This window comes from Alligator sinensis, unplaced genomic scaffold (assembly GCF_000455745.1).
Source record: "Alligator sinensis unplaced genomic scaffold, ASM45574v1 scaffold1581_1, whole genome shotgun sequence".
Classification (NCBI taxonomy): domain Eukaryota; kingdom Metazoa; phylum Chordata; order Crocodylia; family Alligatoridae; genus Alligator; species Alligator sinensis.
In genome coordinates this window covers 86,009-104,452 of record NW_005842641.1, presented here as the reverse complement: position 1 = coordinate 104,452, position 18,444 = coordinate 86,009, and the positions used below count along the sequence as shown (strand labels likewise).

At 48.5% G+C, this 18,444-nt stretch overlaps 3 protein-coding genes across 6 annotated transcripts in view; 1 reads left to right on the top strand and 2 right to left on the bottom strand.

The window, feature by feature from the left end:
• The window catches only part of LOC102374596 (acyl-coenzyme A thioesterase 1), a 31,292-nt gene extending 19,404 nt beyond the window's left edge, over positions 1–11,888 (bottom strand). The window contains exon 1 of the mRNA XM_025215371.1: positions 11,508–11,888. Coding sequence (XP_025071156.1) covers positions 11,508–11,888 — 381 coding nt within the window. The remainder of the gene's footprint in view (positions 1–11,507) is intronic.
• Positions 1–18,444, top strand: part of HEATR4 (HEAT repeat containing 4) — a 95,977-nt gene that overhangs the window by 22,365 nt on the left and 55,168 nt on the right. The gene's annotated exons all lie outside the window — the stretch shown is intronic.
• LOC102376734 (acyl-coenzyme A thioesterase 1) lies at positions 9,750–18,440 on the bottom strand (the record flags this gene model as incomplete). The annotated part of the gene is made up of 3 exons (XM_006033552.2): positions 9,750–11,948; positions 13,928–14,130; positions 18,434–18,440. Coding segments are annotated over 3 exons (813 nt in total), but the record flags the coding sequence as incomplete, so codon positions are not given.

Genomic DNA, 18,444 nt, shown 5'->3' with positions numbered 1-18,444 from the left:
GAAGAAGACTTCCTCAAGAACTGCACCATCAAACCCTTGCTATACTTAAGATATACCGATGACATCTTCATCATTTGGACTGAAAACCTACAATCTCTGATTGAGTTCCATCAGAAATTCAACAATCACCATCTCTCCATCCAACTTTCTCTAGAATACTCCAGCACCAGCATCTCCTTTTTAGACACGATGATCAGTATCCAGAATGATAAAATACAGACCACGTTATACAAGAAACCCACAGACCAACATTCATATCCGCACAGAACCAGCAATCACCCTAAACACACCAAAAAAGCTGTGATATACAGCCAAGCCCTCAGTTGTCACAGGTGACTTCAATTACCCTCACATAGATTGGGAGGAACACTTGGCTAGGTCAGATTGTTCACGCAGTTTCATGCAGTAACCTAGGCGACAGCAACCATGAAATTATCAGGTTCACTGTCCACTGCAAGGTCAACAAATCAACCATCAAGACTGAAGTACTGGATTTAAAAAATGCTGACTTTGACAGGCTCAGAGCATTAGTAGGGGAGGCAATGCAGGACCAGGAAGGCAAGACAAATGGGGTGCACGAAGAGTGGTCATTGCTCAAGGATACGATCCTCAAAGCACAAAAGAAAACCATTCCTGCAAAGAGGAAACGCAGCAAAAGAGCTGGTAAGCCCTCCAGGCTTTATAGGGACATTGCAGTCCTCTTAAAAAAGAAAAAAGAGGTGTACGCACAGTGGAAGCTAGGGATGGTCCTCAAGGAGGACTATAAAACGATCAGGAAAGCCAAGGCGGTGACAGAGTTTAGGTTAGCTATGGGAGTCAAGGATAATAAGAAGTCCTTCTTTAGGTATGTAGGCAGTAGAAGGAAAACAAATGGAAGTGTGGGACCGCTGCTTAAGACCTCAGGACAGCTGGTAACTAACATTCAGGGAAAAACTGAACTCCTGAATGCCTACTTTGCTTCGGTATTTCACCGAACCAAGGGGAAAGTCAACCAAGATAAGGCTCATAGGGGACATGCCGGGACTGACAGCCTCCCCACTGTGGATGCTGAGTGGGTGCAATACCAACTAGAAAAGCTAGACATTTATAAGTCAGCAGGACCAGATGGACTTCATCCGAGAGTGCTGAAGGAGCTGGCTGAGGTCATCCCAGAACCCCTGGCAAAGCTCTTTCAGAATTTGTGGCGCACAGGGGAAATCCCTGAGGACTGGAAGAGGGCCAACATTGTGCCCATCTTCAGGAAGGGGAAGAGGGAGGACTGGGGTAACTATAGGCCAATCAGCCTAACCTCTATCCCAGGGAAAATCCTGGAAAAGCTCATTAAAGAATCTATATGAGATATGCTTGCAGAAGGTAAGATCCTGAATGACAGTCAGCATGGCTTCATCACAAGTAGGTCTTGTCTTACCAATCTCATCTCCTTCTACGATCAGGTCTCTCACCACCTGGACACGGGAGACGTGGTAGACGTTATATACCTAGACTTCCTAAAGGCTTTTGATCTAGTATCCCACAATATCTTCATGAGAAAACTGGAAGATTGTGGGCTTAGCTGCTCAACTGTTCAGTGGGTGGAAAACTGGCTACAGGGTAGGACCCAAAGAGTTCTCAAGAAAAGTAAAGGGGTAAAAAGAAGGTACTGGGTGATGTGGGGCCTCTGTAGGACAGGCTAGGAAATCTGGTCGTCACACCAGACGACAAAGCTAACTTATTTAACAATTTCTTTGCCTCCATTTTTCTGAGCAGGGACCAGGTAACCCCCCCACTGGGACCCCGTAGACCCCAGGGGAGGCGCACCCAGGCCTAGGGTCAGTGAAGACCTAGTCAGGGAACTTCTGGAGGGACTGGACGTATTTAAATCAGCAGGTCCTGATGATCTCCACCCCAGAGTGCTGAGGGAATTATCAGAGGTCATTGTGGGACCCCTGGCACAGCTTTAGGAGCACTCATGGTGCTCTGGCATGGTGCCAGAGGACTGGAAAAGGGCCAATGTGGTTCCCATTTTCAAAAAAGGGAGGAAGGAGGACCCAGGAATCTATAGGCCAGTTAGTCTTACCTCGATCCTGGGTAAGTTTTTTCAAAGAGTTATCCTGGCGCATGTCCGCAAGGGGCCAGCCAGGGAGCTTATGCTTAGGGGCAACCAACATGGGTTCATTAGAGGCAGGTCCTGTCAGACCAACCTGGTGGCCTTCTATGACCAGGTCACAAAATCCTTAGATGCAGGGGTAGCAGTGGACGTAGTCTTTCTGGACTTTAGGAAGGCGTTCGACACTGTCTCTCACCCTGTTCTCATTTAAAAAATAGGCAACTGTGGCATTGATGCCTACACAGTCAGATGGGTCGCAAATTGGCTAGAGGGCCATACCCAGAGAATGGTGGTGGATGGGTCATTTTCGACCTGGAGGTACATGGGCAGTGGAGTCCCCCAGGGCTCGGTCCTCGGGCCTGTACTATTCAACATCTTTATCAGCAACTTGGATCAGGGCGTGAAAAGCAGCTTGTTCAAATTTGCGGTCAACACTAACATGTGGAGAGAGGTGGGCACACTAGAAGGGAGAGACAGGCTACAACTAGATCTGGATAGGTTACAGGGGTGGGCAGATGAGAATAGGATGGGATTCAATACTGACAAGTGCAGGGTGCTGCACCTAGGGAGGAAGAACCAGCAGCATACCTACAGACTGGGGAACTCCCTTCTCGTCAGCATAGAGGCACAAAAGGATCTTGGAGTCATTATTGATTCCAAGATAAACATGGGCTGCCAATGTGAGGATGCGGTCAGAAAGGCTAACTGCACCTTGTCGTGCATCCACAGATGCATCATGAGCAGGTCCAAGGAGGTGATCCTCCCCCTGTATGCGACATTGGTCAGAAGGCTGAGGGGGGATCTAGTGGCCATTTACAAACTGGTCAGAGGGGACCAGCAGGCATTGGGGGAGTCCCTGTTCCCCTGAGCACTCCCAGGAGCAACTAGAAATAACGGTCACAAGCTGGCAGAGGGTAGATTCAGGCTAGACATCAGGAGGCACTACTTCACTGTCAGGGCGGCTAGGATCTGGAACCAACTTCCAAGAGAAGTGGTGCTGGCTCCTACCCTGGGGGTCTGTAAGAGGAGGCTGGATGAACACCATGCCGGGGTCGTTTGACCCCAGTACTCTTTCCTACCGTGGCAGGGGTCGGACTTGATGATCTGCTCAGGTCCCTTCTGACCCTACCAACTATGAAACAATGAAACTCTGAACGGATCTGTGTCGTCCTGGCGTAAAGTGGCCAGTGGTGTGTCTCAGGGGTCTGTGCTTGGACCAGTGCTTTTCAATATCTTTATCAATGATTTGGATGGGGGAGTGAAAAGCTTGCTGGCCAAGTTCACGGACAACACCAAGTTATAGGGCAGTGTGGTCACATTAGAAGATACAGGCGGACCTGAACCGACTTGAGGGTTGGGCAGACCGGAACCAGATGAAGTTTAACACTTCCAAGTGTAAGGCTCTCTATCTGGGGGTAAACAAACCTCAACATACATACAGGCTTGGTGGTGACAGCTTGACTTGCACCATGGCCGAACGGGACCTAGGGGTAATGATTGACCATCGCATGAATACGAGCCATCAGTGCGAGGTGGCGGTCATCAGGGCAAACAACACCCTGGCGTGCATCAACGAGATGCATCTCATGTAAAACTAAGGAAGTGATACTCTCGCTGTACTCAGCACTGGTGAGACTGCAGTTGGAGTACTGCGCCCAGTTCTGGGCACCACACTTCAATAAGGAAGTGGAAAAACTTGAGAGGGTCCAGAAAAGAGTCACCTGTATGATCAGGGACTTGCAAGGCAAGCCATACAAGGAAAGACTGAGGAACCTGGGCCTCTTTAGTCTAAAGAAGAGAAGGTTGAGAGGGGACTTGATATCGTCTTACTGCTATATCAGAGGAGTGCATCAGGACCTCGGTGAACAACTGTTTGCTAGGGCACTCCCAGGGAAGACCAGGACCAGTGGATACAAACTTTCAGGCTTAATACCAGGAAAAACTCCTTCCAGTCAGGGTGTCCAGACTGTGGAATAAACTCCCTCCAGAGGTGGTGCAATCACCTACCCTGGAGGTTTTCAAGAGGAGACTGGACAGCCACCTCTCTGGGGTCACCTAACCCCAGTTGTCTTCCTGCCTAGAGCAGGGGGGCTGGACCCGATGATCTGCAAGGTCCCTTCCAGCCCCTTACAATCTATAAATCTATGCTGGGGACTCTGGTTTATCTTAAACCAGCAAGGGGTCTGGAACAGACATTGCATAAACCGCTTTGACCCAAATCAGTTGAGTCTGATACTTCATTCAGCCAGGTTTATCTCAAGCCGGTTTCAGCCACTTTCAAACTGGTTAATGTGTACTGAACATCTGTTCTGTTACAGATTTAAACCAGTTTCTGATCACTTAAACCAGTTTATGTGTAATGTCTGTCCCTAGCCTAGGTGAGGATTCTCCTCTTTGCCTTATCTTCCCAATGGCATTTCCCATTCTCTGTCCTTGCCTCTTATACGTGTTCCCCACCTCTGTTCCTGTATGTCCTTCTTCCCTGTTTTACCAACTGACTTTGCCTCCTGCCCTATGTCTGTTACCCTGAATACTCTCCCCTAGACTCAGCTCCTCCACTTAGGTCTTTTACTTCTACCCATCTCCCTAAAAGCCCAAGTTTCTCTCACCTCTCCCCTTGCTAGTCTCCCTCTTTGAGTTACTATTCCTACTGATTAGGTTCTCTGTCCTCTCTGCTCCTCAAAACAGCACTCGCCCCATACCACCTACAGCCTCAGGCTGCTCATAGTTTTTCTGTGCCCCAGAGAGCCTGCCCCTAGTTTGCATTCCATAATCCCTTGGCCATAACAGGCACCCATCCAATAGCTGCAGGCAGTCATATATGTTTCTGGAAGTGACTGCATGTCCCTGCAAACATCTGCCAGCTTCACTGTCCTAATTCAGTCCTTTCTTACAACCTTCTTTCAATGTGAGCCCTTACAAATCAACAGTGGTTAAGCTGTTCTCATGGGGACACCACCACCTCATGCAGACTAATATTGTCTCATTGTTTTCTACAGCTCCCCTATCTGTATCCAATGGTTGTTTCGGCTTTTATACATCTGTGGTAAAGCTCTTTGTGACAAGTGTTGCCACCTTGTTATGTGTGTAAAAAATCTTTCCCCAAGCATAGGTATTTTCTGGTTTGGGCCCTGGGCTTGTTCTCAATGGGACTTGGACACAATCCCACAGGAAAGGAGGACATACAGGAACAGAGGGAGGGAAAAAACAGGTATAAGAGGCAAGGACAGAGAATGGGAAATGTCATTGGGAAAATAAGGCAAAGAGGAGAATCCTCATCTAGGCTAGGGACAGACATTTGTTTGGGAAGCACCACCAAAGAGGATTACTCAGCACTCGCCCACACCCATAGGGAGCAGTCCAGAAAAACCAAGGCACAGACCGAACTCAGGGCAGCTTTGGGGATCAAGGACAACAAAAAGTCCTTCTTCAGATATGTGGGAAGTTGAAAATGGAACAAAGATAGCATTGGGCCCCTGCGGGATCAAATGGGGCAGATGACATCTGACACCCAAGAAAAGGCCAGTCTCCTAAATGACTTTTTCGCATTGGTTTTTCACCCTCCCAAGGGGATCACACTGTCAGAAAGGACACAAACTAGCCTGGGAGTGGGTGGCAGACCCAAAATTGAGGTGGATCAGGTGAAGGAACACTTTGAGAATCTGGACATTCACAAGTATGCGGGCTCAGACGGATTGCACCCGAGAGTCTTGAAGGAGCTGGCAGACAACATTGCATCCCCCTTGGCAAAGATATTTGAAAATTCATGGCACTCAGGTTAGGTCCCAGAAGACTGGAAAAGGGCCAACGTGATCCCTATCTTTAAGAAAGGGAGGAGGGATGACCCAGGGAATTATAGACCAATCAGTCTGACATCCATCCCTGGAAAAATTCTAGAGAAAATTGTCAAGGGATCCATCAACACCAGACTAACAGAAGGCAAGCATCTGAATGCCAGCCAACATGGCTTTGTGGCTGGCAGGTCTTGCCTGACCAACCTCATCTCCTTCTATGACCAGGTAACATATACCCCGGACAAGGGAGATGACATGGATGTGGAGTGGGACGGGGCATGGGACAGACCCATGGCTGGGCCAAGGGGAGTGTGGGGGGGGGGCAGTTTCTGCCACTGCACGCACCCTGGGAGGGCACGGGAGGCATATGCCCCTGGATCTGCATGGGGTGGGGTGGGATGGGGTGGGCTGCCACTGTGGGCTGGGGCCAGGGCTGTGCTGGGCTCTTCCTGGCAGGGGCTGGGCCAGGCTGTGCTTGGGGCAGGTGGCGACAGTGCTGGGAGGGACTATGGCAAATTTTGGGGTGGCTGCAGCCCCCCATAGCCACCCTGCTAGCACTACTGCTGCCCACCCTGAGTGCAGCCTGGCCCAACCCCCACTGGGAAGAGCCGGTGCAGCCCCAGTCACAGCCTGCAATAGCAGCCCACCCTGTCCTGCACAGATCTGGGGGAACATGTCCCCCATGTCCTCCCAGGGTATGCACAGCAGCGGGAGCCACCCCCTCCTCCCCTTGCTCCCCAAGATGAGCCATGACTCCATCCCACACCCCACCCCACCCCACATCAGCTGGACAGCCCCAGCCCCACTCTCTCCCTCACCACAGGGGCCTCTATCACCCCCCTGCTCCTTCCCTTCCCCCACAACAGACTTACCAGCCAAACACTGCTCTTCAAGCTGCTGGGCTGCATATCGGAAATCAGATCGGTATCAGCCAATATGCTTCCTTAAAAATCGGCCCAAAACATCTCTGTCGGTGTACCCCTAGTAATTATAGCATATTCCAACAAAATGGCATATAGGAAGATTTGAAACTTGAAAAACCAGTACCTGTATCTGGTCAAGAGGCTCAGACTGATGTGTCAGAGCTTGTTAGGGGTTGGGCATTGTTTGGCACCCAGGTGTTTGTGGAAGAAGGCCAAGATCTGCTGCAGGCATCTACCTGTGCCTCAGAATGAGCCTCGACTCACCTGCTCAGATCACTGGGCCACCCACAAATGTATGAAATACAGATACATGCATTGAAAAGAAGGTGAGGGGAGGTTCAATGTAATGCCCCACTCCAAGATAACAGATTATCTCAAGCTTCCCTTCCTGTGAGTCTGAAAGTGGTTGGAGCCCTCGGTGACAAAGAATTCACTCTTCCAGGTTTGATTGCTCTTGCCAAAAGTGAACAAGAAGTGGCACTCATCTTTCTCCAGTGGGATCAGACTTTGGCAGTCAGACCCCTCTAGTTGATTATTTAGGACACTTGTAACATCTGCAGCCCCAGACTCATCAATCTTCACGTGCTTGAGATTGAAAACAGCAGTTTGAATGGTAGTACCCTTGTAGCTACCAATCCAAAAACATTTTTTTTAAACCAACAGTCTGCAAACTATTTACAGATAACCAAACTTTTTTTAAGGACAGATTTTTTACACTGTAACAGAGCTGGGCCCTGTTACTAGGGATATGGGGGTGTTTGAACAATTCCACACCCTGGGAGCACCTCCCCACACCCACCACAGACCTGGAAGGCTCATCAAAGGCTGATGATCCAGGTCCTGGGACACAATGAGTCTTAAAGCAAGGGAGTTAACACAGGTGTGGTGAATGTGGATGAGCTAGCCACCTGGACCAGCAGGTGGGGAAAATAAAAGATGCTGAAAGGAGCCTTAGAGGTAGCTGTACTGGTAGTGAGGCTGTCTGGAGCCAAGTAGTTACTGGGAGGGGCTGAGCACTGTCTGTCTGTCTGTCTGAGCCTGCAGGCTCTGCAAAGCCTCTGAAAGATAAGAGGTGACCAGAAGGTGAAGTCTGGGAATAGCTCTTGCCTGTATTCCTGCAGGCTAAGTAAGTGATAGCTTATTTGTTTAACTTTGCTTGTTTTGATTCCTAACAAGTCCTGGGTGGCCTCTGGGTGTTATCTACCAGCTCTGCTGCTCCAGAAGTAAGGGCCCTGAACAGTGAGTCCTTAACCAAGGCCAGCAGCAAAAGTAAAAGTGTGGTCTGCCCATAGCAGCTTACTACTGTCTAGGATTTGTCAGAAATGTTTGTAACAAGGGCTGGATTCAAACTTGGGGCTTTAGCACCAATCAAAGTCCTACTTGACTACAGCAGTGGTTTTACATTGTGCTGCTTCCACCTCAGTGGCCCTCTACTCCCTCCCCTCCCACCACCTTGATTTCCCCCTGACTGCACCATGCACTCTGCTGTCCCCACCCCACAACCTTACCCCTGTTGGTTCTAACTCCCATCCCAGGCTGGACCCCCCCAACCTTGCCATACTCAGTTTGAGTACCACCTCCCTTCTCCTGGCCCCATAGCTTTTTCTTAGCTGTACTGCCTCCCTCCCTGTCTCACTTGGTATCTCAGATTGCCTAGGGCTGCATAGTCTTGTCTACCTTTTGAGGCAAGTAGCCCTTCCTGGAAGGTAACAGCTGGGATACAGTGATAGCATGTGGCTGGTGGGGAGGGGGCTACAGAGATTCCCATGGATGACAAAGCCCTGGTGATGATAGCTTGCTGCAGGGTGCTGAACTGCACTCCTATTCAGACACCAGATAAAGTAGTGCTATCTGTCCCTCAGCACTTGCATCCAGCTTCTCTTCAATGATGAGTCTTCAACCAAGGTTACTTTCTCTTAAGTTTGTAAATTTAAAAATGAGATGTCTGTAATAATTAAAAAAAAAAAAATTCAGACAGGTGTTTTTAGCCTTATTTTATGGACTCTGCAAATTTATGGACATTTGGCAACCCTGGTAGTAAAGCACTGCAACCCCATTTGCAAGCCAGACAGCTATTGATGGTGAATGTGGCAGTAACTTCCTTTAAGAGGGAAGTCCTAGACATACAGGGCTCATCGAGACAAGCATGCATGTATCGTATGTGGTGTCGCAAACTGCATGTACAATGTGCAGGGGTGTAGGTTGTAGCTGTGTTGGTCTAAGGACATAGGCAGACAAGGTTCCTTGGGTGAATTTGATATCTCGAAACCTTGCTTAATAACTATTCTCCAACTATTTGGGTTGGTCTAATAAAGGATATCAAATTCACCCCAGGAACCTTGTCTGCCTATGTACAATGTACAGTCATTCACTGCGCTGCCAGTTTGCAAGATAGCAGGGTTTTTTGACACCAGGAGATCCTGGTGTCAAAAAACCCAGCACCTGAAAAAAGCAGAGTGGCACATGTGCTGTCTGAAACTGGAGTCCGATTGGCTGGAGCCAGGCCAGGCTCCATGCATCAGATTGCCCCCACTGGAGCCCCAGAAGGCCCCCAGGACTCCAGGTAAGGCTGCTGGGGCCAACCCAGGTGCTGGCCTCAGCCTCAGCCTCCCCTACCCAACCCAGGGGAACTTGCCATGTCCCAGAGCATGTATGCATGAGCATTCCCTGGGTATGTGCTATTGCTATTTGTCCCTGGAGAAATGCATGTGTATGGTTGTCTGGATGCACCCATTTGGTCACCCTTTTTAGACATTCCAAGAGACTTAGTTCCTGGTTCTTGAAACTTTCTTTCCTGGGTGTGAGAGGGCAGGGGATGTTGCTCTCAAAGTCATCTAGGGGGGACTTGCCAGCCATGACTTATGATGGGAGAAAAATAGAATTAATACCTCCCTGATGAACTACCCAATAAAACGCAGTTAGATTTTAGTCAGTTACAAAGGCTCCCTTTATTAAATAAATTCCCTAGGATACAGAATAAATTTCCAAGGATGTACAGAAATAGGTACCTGCCTCTAAGTGGCACACCACTTCTGCATCCCAGAGCTGGCTTCTGAACCCTGCTCTTGGATCCTCCATGATTCTTGCTCCCATTCCCCTGTTGGCATCCCAGCAAACATGCTTTCTCCTCAAGTAAGTGAGGGTGTCTTTCTCACTTTCCTTGGTGCCAAGGAGCTGGGGAAGCGGGGGGAGGAAATCTGGCAGCATCTTGCTTACCTGTCGGTGTTTCACTTGCCCGACTAGACTTCTCCTGAGTGGTTGCGGCTCATTGTGCTGCCTGCTGCTCCACACCGCCTCTTCCCTCCTTGCCCCTGGGGGGCAACTACTAGTTCTGAGAGGTTTCCTTTTATCCTCTCCGCTCCGCCCGGCCCCCCCAACAGGTTTGTCCATGAAAGTTGGGCATTTGCCCATGAAAACCAATGTAATTAATTGCTGGTGTCAGCTGTTCCTCAGCTGCGCCACCAGCATATTCCACGCTTGTCCCATTCTTGACCCCGTGGGGTTACTCTAGGTCATTCCAGTAACAGGGTTGCAGTGTTAACACTGGGGTTGCCCATGTTTTCCTTGTAATTCTGCCATGCATGTAATGTCTCAAGCTAGCTCTGTATAGTCAAAAGCAAGGCAAGTTACCCAAAGATGTTGCCCCAGGATTCCTTTTACCAGAGGCCCCCAAGGATTGACATGGCCCCTTGTCCAATTTAGTATCAAGTGAACTTTATTAGTAACCCCTAGGCTTATTACAAGTATACTTCTGCCTGATAGGACCTGGCAAGTGGTTCCTTGGATGTTACAGCAGTGACCTTCGTGGTACCAGCCTCAGATCCTCAGCTGGATGTGCGAGATGTTAGTTTCTGGATTCCCTGTTACTCAAAGCAAGAATTCCAAGGCTACTCCTGTCTCCCCCTGCTGGCAACACAAACACATACTCTCTTTGTTTGTCCACTACTTTTGTAACTTTCTCATTTCAAACTGTTCAATCCTCAAGTTTCTTACCTCATCTTTTTAGATAAGATACTCCAATCCTATTCTATTTTTGGTTTTCTTTCCTTCTAGGGAAACTACTGTACCTGGTTAGCCCACCATACCAATCACAGCACTCATTTTTCCCAGTGTCTTTAAGGCACTCTGTACAATTTAATTGCTTAGTTCTGGGAAGGTCTATGGTTATGCTAAGAGCCTGAGCAAAGCTCAGTTTGCCCATTACAAAGGGGCCCACAAAGAGTAAGAAAGATTGAAGCAGCATCTCTACATGTCCATGGGTAATTTGAATAAATAAAGGGAAGTAACCAGAGTACAATTGCTTGGTATTCACAAAATTCTGCTGAAGAAATAAGACAGTGTCTCGGACAAGAGATGTTTCTTCTGATTTCTTTAATAGAAATACATCTAACAAATCTGGCATGAGAGGTGTACACCTAAAATTCTTGCCACAAATGCAAAAAGCCACTGCAGTAACTTATACTGGTGGTAAATAATGGTTGTATAATCCAAGTCACGCTAAGACTTGAAACTCCAGGGGCCCCATCCTATTAGCCCAGTACATCACAGCTTACTGGGTATCAGGTATTCTTTGCCATTGAGGTGTTTGCTGAAGAAGGCTTGGATACGTTGCCAAGCATCCACCTGTGCCTCAGAATGAGCCTTGGGTTCACCTCCCCAGAACACCAGCCTGTTCACAAATGAATGCATTGTGGCCTCACACACTGGGAAGAAGGGGGGTTCAATGTAATGTCCTGCTCCAGAGTAGCAGATTATCTCAGGCTTCTTCCCATGCGCCTGCAGGAGTTTGGTGGCTTCAATGGCAAAGAATTCACTGTTCCAGATCTTATCATCCTTGCTAGCAATGAATAGAAAATGGCTCTTAGCCTTCTCCAGTGGGATCAAGCTTTGGCGGTCAGGCTCATTTAGTGGGTTGTTTAAAACATTTTTAACATCTGCAACCCTAGATTTGTAAATCTTCATGCGCTTGAAGTTGAAACCAACAGGTGGAATGCTGATATCCTTGTAGTGTAGCCAGGAAGCTGTATTTCCCAAACAGGCATTGATGGTGACAACTGCTGCAATGCCCTTTAAGAAGGAGGCCATAGACATGCACAAGTCACCTCCCTTGGACATTCCAAGCAACCCAATTCCTGGACCTTTCACCTGTATAGAAAAGAAAGGGAGATCAGAACTGCAGGATGATGAAAGGATGACCTTCCATAGCACCCTTCATTCCTAGGGACCCCCAAAGACTCATAGTTTGATAACTGCATCAGCTTTATAGGACTTCCATCACCCATGGACTACTGACACACCTGGAGGGGTTGGGCATAGGTTTTAATACTGCAAAGTCACAATATTACATCTACAGATTAATGCTAGCAATGCAGGGAAAACACACTACCCTTTAAAATCAACAACCTTTTCTGTTGTAGCTCTTTCCCCCCCATTATTTCCCACATCTCAGCATTGGCTCAGGCCAGCTCAGCATGGTCTAGAGGATAGAAATTATCATACCTTGCACCTAATTTAAACTGACTGAGGAGCCCCTTGCAGTTTATAACGTTCTTCACTAAATTCACAAGAAAGTAAACGGCTATATCCAGATTTAAAATAACTGGATCCCCATTGTTTTTCCTTTTAGTGAGTTAGCAGAAAGGAAGGGTATAAATACTGAATATTAATCCCGATAGAAACTTAACCAGCAATTGAAACTGAGGTGGCAGTAATTCAGTAATTCTAGGGGAAAAAACAAGAGAGATGCTGTTGATACTCCAATTCATCAGCATATGTTACAGCTTCCTCTATCCAAGGAGCAAGGCATTCAAAGTACTGGCAGCTCTCAAGTACAGAAGCTGATATGTTGTTTCGAGCTCTGGAGCTGCTTAATCAAACACTTATGTGAAATAAAATGTTCTTTTTGTTACACCAAGTATCACCAAAGCAACCTTTGTTAAACACAGGAGACTCGGATATAGTGTTCCACTTACAGTGAATTTTTCAGTAGCAAGATACCAAGCACATGCCTGTACAGGTCCACGTCATGTAAGAGCAAACCATCTATCCAGCAGAAATTAAAACAGCTTTCAGAGTGGATGCCTGTTCTTCTAAACATTCAATTAGTCAGACAAAATAAGGAACGTAGAAGTTTGAAATGGACGTGACAAACCACAGCTGCATGAATACCCCAAGGAAAATGTAGAACCATCTTTGCCACATTCTGGGAACATCAGCCAACAGCCTCCCCAGACAAATCCTGCCCACAGCAGCTTTGACCTCAGCCTATGTGGATACTCTGCAATAACCACAACAGTAAGATTAGTAGATTAGTGCACTAGAGTGCTTGTAGCCCAAGGCCAGATTACATTGATTTTAAATCTGCTTAAACTTCTTCCTACTCCATCCTGTCATTGGAAGGGGCCAACTTCTTCCCTAAGAACAGGTTAGCTTAATTTGCATGGAGGAAAAAGAAAGCGGCAGCCACTTTGAAAAAATGCACTTCTTCACCGAATTCCTTGTTGAACGCCTTTATCATTCAGCCTCTGCAGAAGGAGAAATATTATTATGATGAATGCCAAAACATGAACATTGATCCCCAAAACATTTGTTAAGCTATAGCCGCTGCACTAGATTTTGGTGAGTCTCATCCCCCTAGTAGGTCAGAAGGGTCTACACAATTCTGCTGCTTGGGTAATTTGGCACAAGGGAAAATGGGGGGAAGCCACTGTCGTGGACTTCCTTAAAACAATGGATCACAGAACCATCTCATGCTTAGGAAGTCTGCTGGTTAATTAATTATTTGCAACCAGTCTACAATAAGTAAGGCTAAAATCTCTTTTGGAAGATGGGACACACTTTCAGCAACAGTTTCCATTCCACCTTCCTAGAAAGAGATGGGAATTTAGTTAGGTTTATTCAGACGGGTGCAGGGGTCTGAAATTCACCCTCCAGAATTTGCTGTCACCCGAAAAGAAATGCTGAACCCAGCAGTCACAGAACAGTACTAGCATGGGGCTGCATCATATAAAACAGGTTTTGACAGAACTTATTTTGAGAATAGCAGCTGTGTGTCAAACACAGCTTTCCAACAGTCTCAAGATGAGAGCTCCTTGTGGTGGAGGAACACGAATGAATGAACTGACCTGAGGGTGTTGTAGCATGTAGTTTACAGCTTCCTCAAAATACTCCAGATGGAATTCTTTTGCATCTTTCTGGAGATCTTCATAGCCATAGTAAGCCAGAGCCAGGGCAGCAAATCCATGATTGGCTAGCAGGCATGCTCTGTGTTCTAGGAGCCCCCCTCCAAATCCATAAATTTCAATTATGCCAGGAAAGGGGCCACTGCCTTAAGAAAACAAGATAAAGGGTTTTGGTAGTTCAGAATTCTTCCTTTCTATTCCAATATTACAGACCTCTTGAAATCTGCAGGACTCAAGATTCTTAGGCTCTTTGTTACCTCTCAGCAAACAACAATGATGATGATGAAGCCAAGACAGAATACTAATCCTACCTCATCATCTGAATATGCAGATGACACAGACTTGAAGTGAAGAAAAATGGGCCTGGTACTGGAAGGAATCTCCTGGGTTGTCAAGTCTAGAGCCCAGAAAAGCCTGTCATACTTTCCCATTCAAACCAATCAAGCTCCATTTTAAAACTATCCACATTGCTTCTTTCTCTGCATTGTTCCTGTTAGAAGGCTGTTCTAGAAACTTGTACTTCTGGTGATCAGAATTTTTCTAGATTGTAGCCTCAGTTTGGACTCATAACATTTGTTCTTGTGCTATTGTTGTCCTTTTCCTTAAATAACAATTGTCATTTCCCTGTGTTTATCCCCCTAAATATATTTATAAAGGCCAATCATATCCCCCAATTACAATCACTTTACACAGGCCAAACTTTTCCAGCCACCTCTTGTATGTCTATCCACCCCTCCAGTATATCAGGTTGTGACCTTAAGTGCAGCTCCCCAGTTTTCCTCCTAGTTCTTCTCTATATCTGCATCGGTTTGTAAAAGTTTGTTTTGAACATGGCTGACCAGATTTGGACAGTTTTCAGATGAGGTCCTACCAGCCCCTTAAATATGGGACATTCCCCTCTTCCTAGCATAAATATCTTACCTGATATATCACTGAATCACATTTACCTTCTTCAAAGCCACTTCACATTGGCTTCTGCACACATTGATTTTTCTCCAATGTATAGCAAAAATTCTTTCTATTCTGTCCCACAGCGTGTGACCTGGCATTTTTTATTACTAAATTTCATTGCATTAATATTACTCCAGTCTTCAAGTTCATCCAGTTTCCCTGTAGACTAGTTCTGTTAGCATCCACTGATAAAGATTGCTGTATGTTAATTATAAATACAATGCTGCTTTTTAAACATGACTGGTCCCATGACCAATCCTTGGGGAATTCCAGCTACTGAAGAAACGGAATTTTTGCACACCACCCATTATTTAGTGTTATTTCCCCAATAAGCATCTACCCACCAATGTTTTTTGAATAAGTTATAAAATGCAGAAAATAACCAAACTCCATCCCAGACACAGATCTCTGTGTCCTTTACTCCTCCAGTGCCTGCATTTCTACTGGAGTCCATCTATCCCTGTAACAGAACCAGGGCTCCAGGGGCAGCCATGATGTCTCCTGGTAACTGTGTGGCTCCTGTCCTACTCCAACTCCAGCACCCTCCCTGGTCGTCTGCCTGCCATGCCATGCCTTGGTTAATTTTTGAAAGGTAGGCTGGCCAAGGATCCTAGAGCAAGCTCTATTCCATCTTGCTGCCAGTAGATTCCTCCTGAACCCAACTAGTCCCAATCTGGCCCTCATGCTACATGGGGTCTCCTGGCCCGTACATGACCCCAGGAAACCTACTGCCTTATGAGCTATTCATGGCCTCTGACGTCCTCTACAGCCATGCCTATGCTTTGCACATGTTACCAATTAATACTTAAGTGGGACACCTTGCCTTCAAGTCAATGTCATTTCAGGTCTCTATACCCTTGTCAGGGCCATACCCTGCCCAGCCTCTGCTCCTTTTCTCTAGCTGGGTCCCTTAGCCCAGGCCCACCCTATTGGACCAGGCCTTTGGACCTCAGCCCCTGTTTCCCACTATCAGGCTCTGGTTCTGCCCCTTCTGGGCTTTGGGCCCCTGGCCCTGGTATTTGCTCTCTCTGGCTTCTTGCTCCCTTGGGATGTGGGCCTTTGGTCCCAGGCAGACTCCAGCCCTCTCGTGCTCTCTGACGCTGATCTCCTCCCCTCCTAGTCACAATTCAGTCCACCAGTTTAAATTAAAACCAACAGATAAGCCCACTGGCCACAATTAAAACCATTCCCAGACTAGGTTGGAACAAACTCTAGGTCACTGGCTGTACAACAAAATTCCCACCCCCCTCTCCCCACACTGGGTCATTGTTCCCTGCCTGCTATAAGCTCCTTACTTGCAGCTCCCCAGGGCAGCTCAGGTAGCAGCCAGTCACCCTCCTGCAGCCATTCTGCTCATGCTTATTTGCCACTTCAGAAGTACAAGGGTGAAAGGCCCACCACGTGAAACTAGAAGCTCCCCTCAGAAAGGAAGGCTACTGGGAAAGTGGCAACTAATTACTTGGTACAAATGATAACCAACAGGGACAGGAGTAGAGGTAAGAGGTTAGTAACTAGTGTAACAAGGGGAGACACCAAGCAGAGGCTGCAGTCCACCCCCGGTAGTCCCCCTCCCAGTGCCAACCCCACCTGCCCCAAGCACAGCCTGGCCCAGCCCCTGCCAGGAAGAGCCTGGCACCACCCCAGCCCCAGTTCACAACGGCAGCCCCCCATCCCACTCAGATCTGGGGGCACATGCCCCTGGCCCCGTGCCCTCCTGGGGTGTGTGCAACAGTGGGAGCCAGCCCTCCCCTCCGCACACCCCCTGGACAAGCTGTGGCTCAGTCCCGCACCCCACCCTGCCCTGGCTGGGCAGTGACTGTCCCAAGCCCTGCTCCCTCCCTCACGGCAGGGGCCTTGATCTGCCCCCTCACACCCCTTCCCTTCCCCTCTCCATCCATCACAACAGACTTACCAGCCACATGCAGTTCTCCACGCTGTATTGGAAATCGGACTGGTATCGGCCAATAGCCAATTTTTAAGGACACATATTGGTATTGGCCTCAAAAATCTCTATTGGTGCACCCCTAAAATTTATAGTGGCGTTTTTCATTTTAATTGTGGAAAGATGCGGATTTTGGGGTTTTAAAACAAATCAGAGAATTTACGATTTTTAAACATCTAAAATCAGGATCCCTGGTACCATGAACAACACGTGCTCCTGGCGGCTGGGGGGGGCACAGCGGTGGTGGGAACACGGCGGTGGTAAGCAGGGGAGCTCCCACAGATGCTGCCAGTGCTGTTGGTGGCAGGGGGAGGGGGTGGCGAGCGCTGACCAAGGGTTGGCGACCACCCACAGCCGCTCACGGCAGCATCAGCAGCGACCAGCGGGTGCCACCAGTGGTGTCAGAAGTGGGGCAGCGAGCGGTGACCGCCTGCAGGCACTGCCGGCAGTGCCTTTTTGTAGGGGGTGCGCTGCCATGCTCAGTTAGTGCATGTACACCCACGTGCACCCCTTACGTGTCACCCCTGCCTGGTACTAATGCAGCCCAGTATGCCCTTAGCCTTCTTGGCAACAAGGGCATACTGCTGGCTTGTATTCAGCTTATTGTCCATTGTAACCCCCAGGTCCTTTTCCATAGAGCTGCTGCCCAGACAGTCAGCCTCCAGCCTGTACTGGTACATGGGATTGTTCTGTCCTAAGTGCAGGGCTTTGCACTCGTCCTTGTTGAACCTCATGAGATTTCTTTTGGCCCAATCCTCCAATTTGTGTATATCTCTCTACAGTGGTGATGCATAGGGGGTGCATGGGGGTGCATGTGCACCCCCTGAGAGTGCTGGTGTACCCCCTGACCGGCCGCACCCCCTGCTTAAGCGATGGGAGCACCAGTGTCCCCCCTGCGAGTGCCGGCCAGGGAGTGGGAGTGCCAGATGTAGCGCCGTGGCCGCTTCTGGGAGTGCTGAGGCCACTTCCCGCTTGGTGAGTTTTGCTGCAGGGGGATGTGCTCCCCTGACTGAGATGGCACCAGTCTCCCATGTCTCTCTGAACCCTAACCTTACTACTACTACTATCTTACTACTACCTAACCCTACCCTTCAGCCTATCTACTAGTCCTCCCAGCTTGGTGTCATCTGCAAGGTTGCTGAGGACGCACTTCATCCCATCTTCCAAGTCGCTGATGAAGACACTGAACAAAACAAGCCCCAGGAACAAGGAGCAGTGAATAAGGGACCAACTTCAGCCTCGTTTGTCTGCACCCATTTGTAAGCAGCAGTCTCCATTTCTGTGTGCAAAAGACCAGCAACGCACAGAGAAGGACGCCTGAAGTTAAATCTGGGCGGACCCCGTGCGGACAGCCCGGCCTCGCACCAAGCCAGGCGCCTGCTGCTGCCAGGCAGCCCGGCAGAGCCTGGCTATGTAGAGCCCGCAGCTCACGGCCGAGCCCGTGAAGGGCGCTTGAAGCAAGTGCCCGACTCCGGCCCGGCTCGGGGACAGCGAGCTCAGAGGGACGGGACGGGACGGGACGGGACGGGACGGGAGGAGGGGGCGGGGACACTCACCGGGCGGCAGG